This window comes from Thalia democratica, chromosome 5, assembly GCF_965202585.1.
Source record: "Thalia democratica chromosome 5, ktThaDemo2.hap1.1, whole genome shotgun sequence".
In the NCBI taxonomy this organism is placed as follows: domain Eukaryota; kingdom Metazoa; phylum Chordata; class Thaliacea; order Salpida; family Salpidae; genus Thalia; species Thalia democratica.
The window spans coordinates 35,521,558-35,528,757 of record NC_139169.1 but is presented as its reverse complement, the minus strand read 5'-3'; the positions used below and the strand labels follow the sequence as shown (position 1 = coordinate 35,528,757).

The 7,200-nt window shown below is 29.8% G+C and overlaps 1 protein-coding gene across 1 annotated transcript; it reads left to right on the top strand.

Annotated features, from left to right (window-relative positions):
* The first annotated feature begins 257 nt into the window (after positions 1-257).
* Positions 258-5,619, top strand: LOC145835837 (uncharacterized). The gene is made up of 3 exons (XM_082943570.1): positions 258-693; positions 2,931-3,115; positions 4,111-5,619. Exons 1-3 carry the CDS (start codon positions 301-303, stop codon positions 4,727-4,729), a joined length of 1,197 nt encoding a protein of 398 aa, XP_082799696.1. The 5' UTR covers positions 258-300; the 3' UTR covers positions 4,730-5,619.
* Positions 5,620-7,200: the final 1,581 nt, after the last annotated feature.

The following is a 7,200-nucleotide window of genomic DNA, read 5'->3' as shown; positions in this document are numbered from 1 at the left end:
ATCTTTTTGAGAAACTACCTGTCCGCTATCAAGTTGTTGACTTAAGCACATGATTAAACAACTAGTTATAACAGAAAAAATGAAATGCAAAGACAGTAAAAAGTATAAACCAGTTAACACAAGCATTTCTGTATTTTTTTTCTTTGTAAAAAAACCGCTGTAAAATAGATCTAAGTTTTAAGTAAAGCTGTGCTGAAGTTAATTAAACCAATTAAAAAAAAATAACTTGATTTTCATATAACTGTTAAATAGTAGATTTATATAAAATTAACCGCAACACTGGATATTCATAACAACAAAATGATAGAATTGGCCGCTCAACAACAACAACCTCCCCAGCAACCAGCGCAAGTTGCTTGGCAACAACAATCAGGTTACCATATCAACCCCTCCCCCACTCAACCACAGGACTCGCCAGGTGGAGGGGAAATTCCCGAAACCAGGTATCACATGGACCATCACCACCAGTTGGCCCAGCATCAAGAGTTTCAGGGGCAGGTCATGGCGCAGTTGGCCGCCCAACATCACCATGGAAACGAGCACCTGATAGCCCACTCCATATACGCCCAGCAGAACGGTGGGGTGCAGCAAGGAAGGGGGAGTCCCCAGCAAGGAAGTGAGAGGTCGCCAGGGGATTCAGTTGGAGGGAAAACACCGGAAGTGAGAGTAAAAAGGCCAATGAACGCGTTCATGGTTTGTTTTTTATATCATGTTAAACTAACCATTTTGTTCTTAATTTCCTTATTAGGTCAATAGTTGTAGTTAGTTTTGAGTACAATTTTAATAAAAAAGTGCGACTAAGGTGTACTTAATAAAGTTTAATTTAAACCAGTTCGATTGTAAGTAGTTTAGTGAAATGACAAACAAATGGTAATTTTTTTTAATAATTAATTTACTATTGAAATAAATATTAAACGAACTGTGATTGTTTTTAAAAACTTTTAAAAATACCAAGAAACTTACTTTATCAAGAGAGGAAAAAACAAAACCTGTGTGGTAATTTTAGAACAGATTTAACATTAATCATCAAAAAGTAATGGCTTTTTAAGCAAGAAAATCTTATTTTTAGTAAACAGGTTGATTAAACGCTTTTAAATGATCCGTGAAATGACTTTTGCTCGAAATAACTTTAAATTCTCAAGAGATTCGCTGTTGAGTTGAATAAATTACGACAAATCGCTATGAAGGTTTCGAATTTCAGTTTTGCTTTTTAACAAAGACCGTAGGTGGCAAAATTTTCTCACGTGCAGTTTGATACTCAGAAATGTTTCTTTCTATCGAGTAACGTGTAGTCAACAGCAGTAAAATAATAATTTTAAGCGTAAAGATTTTGCCTGATATACTTTAAAAACTCAAGTAAAATATAGCAAAGTCGTTTAGCCCATGACTTTCAATCTTAAAGTTATGATTGTTTTTAATAAACATAAGTTTTAAACAGATAACTTTTGGATTACTTATCAGTAAGATTTTTTCTTATAAATCAAAGTTGTACTTTTTCTTTAAATATTCAAATGTATTCAATTAAACGGAAAAAAACGTTTTTTTTTTTACTTAACTAACCTGTTAACTAAAGCATGATAAATACAAAATTAAAAAAAAAAGATCAAAGAAGACGTGCAGTTTTATAAACAAACAGAAACAAAATTTTAAATGTGTTATTTTTAAAGAATAAAACTTACTGTTATAGAATATTTTTAGTATGTACTTTTAAATATTTTGACGACAGAGTTTAAAAGAAGCAGTCTTTTTCTACTTGTTTTCGATTTACGCTTAAGTCTATTTTGAGAAAAAAAATCCTAAACTTCATTAAAATGGCGCGAATTACGTTCAGGTGAAGTGGCAAAAGACATGTTTTGAATTCAGATAAATTCGGAAATTAGTTTAAGTATCATTTTTTATTAAACTATGTTTTCATAAATAAGTTCTTCTAGTAAACTTCTAAAAACAAAAGGTACTTTTTGTTTTTTCGGACGCTGTGTTGAAGCTCCATTTTTTAACTTGTCTAAATTGATTACCGGAACCTAACTGACAATAAATATAAAATTACGCATTTTTATTTGTTTAATAATACTTCACTATCATATTTTGACAGTTTTTTAGAGTAGTAAAAAAATAATGTTTATATAAACAATTAGTTTAATAAAATCTAGTTGGAGCAAGTCTTATATTACGATATTATTTGGGCACTATTTATTAGTTTGTTTTTAAATAGATAAATAAAACTGTATCAAAAATCTTTAACACTAGTAAAACTTGAAAAAACTTACTTTATTGTTAATTTTTATGAAGTTGCTTTAAAATTAATAGTTCATAAAATTAGATTTTTTATATTAGATAAAACTGACTATGAAAATACCGACAGTTAAGGTTTTATCAGTAACATGATGAACTCCTATCAAAATAAGTATATTAAAAAACAATAAAGTAATAAAAAAAAACATAGTAGTGTTGATTAAAATAATAATATGAAAATTAAGTTTTTTTGTCATAAATTTTCTTACGGATTAATTTTTTTAATATAGTTAAAAATAAAAGTAAATAAAACTAATAATTTTGCTTTTATGAAGTAAAATATAAAACAAATATTTAAAAATAAGTCGCTTAATATATTCAAATTTAGATCACAGGTAAAGTTACTACAACAGACAGTTTTTTTAAACAAAGAAAATTAAGTACATTCTTCTGATAATTTTGATAATTTTAATGAAGTTTTTACTCATTTAAAGTCTAAAACTCAAAATAAGTATTCAATTGAACGTTTAACACTGATTTTTTTGTATGTAAATATGTTTCAGTAGAAAAAATAAATCACTTAAGTTATTCCATTTCAAAACTACCTTACTTCTTAAAAAACTAACACTTTCACAGATATAATAAGTTGAACTTAAGTTAAACTACCAGTGTAGCTGACCTTAAAATTTTCTGTTCAGGTATGGTCGAGACAGGAGAGGCGAAAGATGGCGCAAGAGAACCCGAAAATGCACAACTCTGAAATATCAAAGAGGCTCGGAATGAAGTGGAAGAAACTGACAGATCAGGACAAGAGAATTTACATTGATGAGGCGAAACGACTGAGGGCACAACACATGAAGGAACATCCAGATTATAAATACAGGTATGATAACTAGACTAGCAGATACTTTTAGAAGGTTTTATGATCGTGAGCAATTAATTGTTTTTTAGTTGTTAGAATAGATTAACAAATATAACAAACAATAACACTAGACCATGTATAAAATGTACAAATATACGTAATAACTGTATAGATATTAATAAGTAAGAGGCCTTAATAGATAAATATTACTTAAGTTTTGAAAAAATTCTTGTCATGATTTTTATTTGTCTTAAAAGAAAAGCAAGGTAAAGTATCAAACACAAACTAGTTTAGCTTTTAATAAAACTTGAAAATATTCAAAAAACTTTGAGTCGTATTTTAATTTTTCTTAGACATAAAATCAAAAACTCTGTATTTAAAAAACATTGGCTGACTGTTATGTATTTCTACTAAATGCTAATCTAAAACTTATTTAACATTACAGAACTCCTCTTACAGTTTTGGTATTTAACTTTTTTTATAACTAAGTGTAGAACGAACTTCACCAGCTTTTGTTACGACATAATAGTAAATTATTTTAACAATGGTGCGTAGTAGAGGCGACCTTTTGGCCTACATGATATATTTTAAACAATATGGTTGTAAATCTACAACAGATTACAATTTTCTATTTTTCAACTGCTTTTAAAGTGAAATTTGGAATTCAGAAAACTACAACTTTATTTTTACAAACAAACCTTTAAAGTTAATTTAATTGAATTTAAATTCTTAAATGTTTGTTGGAAACATTTACTTAAGATTTTTTTTAAACTGTTAGTCAAGAAACCATATTAAAACATTTATTTCACAATTTAACTAAACTAGATCTAGTTTTTTTTTAAATCTCAGCTTCAAACTGCATTTTGCTTTATTTATAGTTTCTTAGCTAAAATTAACTAAATTTTTACCTTTAAATGTTTTATTAATACTGTGCTTATTACTTAAATTGTAACTCATTAAAACTAGCAAGTTTTTGCATCTTTACTATTTATCTAACTTTAATTGTTTTATAACAGACCGCGTCGAAAACAAGCAAAGAGCCTGATGAAGAAAGACGTAAAGTTCGGAGTTCACCACCACCATGGATACCAAACTATCGGTGGACCCATTATGACGTCATACAAGGACCACCATCACATGTCAGCCTCCCCCTACTCTGTAGACCCCAGACACCAGTTCGCTCACTACGCCCATCACCACCAGTACCCTGCGGCAGTCGACCCAGCAGTTGCTATGACAACCTCGTCCGGAGGCTACCCGGCGGTGAGCAGCCAGCAGTACGGGGAATTCCCACCTAACGTTTACCCAAACTACTACGCGGCAGCCGTGCAAGCGGGTCTTCCTGGTCTTTCCTTTCCGACCACAACAACGGCAACCAACGGCCAGTTGGTCGGGGAAACCCCAGCTGTTTCATCCGAAGCTTACCAGCCAGCTGACATGGTGAGTCAAGCGGCGTACCACCAGAGCTGCTCAACGAGCCGGGGTAACTCCCCAACCGACGGACAGGTGCAGCACCTAGCGGTGAACCCGGCGTACTTGCAGGTGTCGGGGTCGCAGAGGGGAAGCCCGCAGGAAGTGACGTCACAGGCTCAACAGCATTACCAGTACCAAGTTTCAGGCAACCAAGTGATGTAAAATTATTCGTGTTGTCATAGATGTCTGGACGTTTATGACGTCATATAGTTTTATTACCAGGAAGGTTTTAAACCTCTGGGTAGTGAATCGGAATTTAACTTTGTACCTAGTTAGGGCTCTAACGCGCAGTCTTAAATAGAAAAGCAAAAATCAAACGTTTAGTTTAAGACTTGTTGTTTATTTTTTGTTTCTTAATACTTAAATACATAATTGTAGTTTTCAGACTTAAAAATCCACTTAAGCATTCACTTTGTTTACTGCTCAAATTGCTTAGATATGGGTTTAGATATTTGTAAGTATCTTTTAAATTTTGTTTTTGTACAAAATATTTTCTCAAAATGCTTAAAAACAAAGTCGTTTTAACAAAATTAATTGCAGTTTTTACTTCATGAGTTCTGCTTAGTTTAAAGTTTTTAAATGAAATTCAACCATATACTTTCTTATCAATATTTTATGTTTTTGCAATTGTAAATTTTGCAGTACGTAACAAAAACATAATATGTTATTTAAGTCACCTAAAGTATTTTTCATTCTCATCAGTTGCTGAAGAATTTTATTTGATTAAAAATTTTTATTTTTATTTGATTATCGCGTATACTCTTTTTAGTTAGTATTTTAACTTACACAAACTTTTAACTTTACAATGAAACCATCCAAATTCTCTATACTTAACTTAAAGTGTAATCAAGTTAATTATGACGGTCTTACACTGTACCTGCTTTAACTAACAAAAATAACACCGTAAAGTAAATAAAAAGCATGTAATGTCGACTAAAAAATTGTTTTTATTAAAAACAGCAATAATAAATTATTTTCCCAAGAAAAAATAGATTTTCTATGTCTTTTTTCTTGTTTTATTGTTTGTGGAAAATTATCACGGTAAATATCGATATTCATTGAAGTTTTCCTTTTTAGACTTTTATTTTGTATTTTTATTATTTCTGCTTTCTTTTAACTCTTTCGATTCGAGTTAATTTTTATTATTTTTCTATTTTATTTTACATAGCTTTGTATTCGTATATTTATATGATGAGAGTTGAGTATCGAAATTTATTTGTTTTTTAATAAATATATGTATATAAATGTAAATATTAAATTCGTTATATGTTTTGATTTAAAGTTTTTAAAAAGAACTGCTTTAGCAAGTAAGTCTTAATGTTAGCTTAAAGACTAACTGTGAACTAAAATATAGCTAACTACTTCTTTAGACAATAACACTTATCGTAAATATACATTAAATCTTAATTTAGAATTCAATATACTATAAATCATGCTTTTATGTAGGAAGCGCTTGTTTATTTTTGAACTGTCCAATACGTTCTGCAGTTTTAAAGGTTTACTAATTAGCCATGAATTTTTTGCCGTTTATAAAAACCAACAACTGAGATTAAGAAAATATTTTAGAGCAGTTTTTTTGTAGCTCATTTTGCTGCATTCTTGAGGTTTAAAAGTCCATCAATGGGAGATTACGTGGTGGCGGAAATGGGTGTTAACGTATTAACTGAAGCAACCTACTGTGCCCAAGTTTAAACCTCAAAAAAGATGGCCGGATTAAACGAGACTCGCGAAATTTCGTTATATGCAAACAAACTGGCCAATTTGACATTTTTGTGTGTTTGGTAGTTAAATGAAATTTATGTGAAAGTAGAAAAAGTTTGTATCTATAAAACTTATTTGGTAGAAATACACTAAGCCTATTTTTAGAACTACACTTGGATTAACTAAACTAAATCTATTTAAATATTTGTAATTAAACTTATGCAAAAACGTAAAATTTTAGCTTAATCATACTTTCAATAAAACTTTAACTAGTTTAGACTTTTAATGGTAAACGTTTTCTAGTGTTTATTAATATTGTTTTGTATTGATATTGATAAACCGATAAAAACTAGGTATGGTGTTTATACTAAAGAAATATCTTAGAGAAGTAGTATATTTTTGTATGTATTTAGCTGTTGTCAGCTTGTAAGTATACAAAGCCGTAAAAGATTTACTTATTTACTTGAACATATTTACGCATACGTTACTGAAACATTTTTATTTCTTTTTCCAAAACCTAGGTGTTTTTAAACTACACAATCAACTTTTTCAAAAAAAACTTTGCTTAATGTCGATTTTAATAAAGCTAAAAATAAATATGAAAGTATGACCGAAAATAAAAACCGAAATAACTGTAAATATGTCGGGCCTTTTGTTTATGAAAACCTCAATCTTATTGTTCATGAAAAGATAAGAGCCATTGAGACAAGGAAATACCGAATATGAAATATTGAAGTTCAGGAAATGAGATGTAAAATGTTCGGTTCAGGAAATAAAATGACGTTGTAAGAATTAAAAACATTCGATGACAATGTTTGTAAGTTTTTATTTTAATCTTTTATGCAAAGCCTTTTTAATCCTTGTATTTTTATTGCTTTATGTTAGCGAGGAAATAAAACTGTGTTTTACTTTATTAGCTGTTTCCTTTTACT

Bases quoted from the DNA above. Each gene is read 5' to 3' on its own strand.
- LOC145835837 (XM_082943570.1), top strand. From the start codon at position 301: ATGATAGAATTGGCCGCTCAACAACAACAACCTCCCCAGCAACCAGCG. The intron at 694-2,930 runs GTTTGTTTTTTA...TTTTCTGTTCAG, and splicing joins GGCCAATGAACGCGTTCATG to GTATGGTCGAGACAGGAGAG. The intron at 3,116-4,110 runs GTATGATAACTA...GTTTTATAACAG, and splicing joins CATCCAGATTATAAATACAG to ACCGCGTCGAAAACAAGCAA.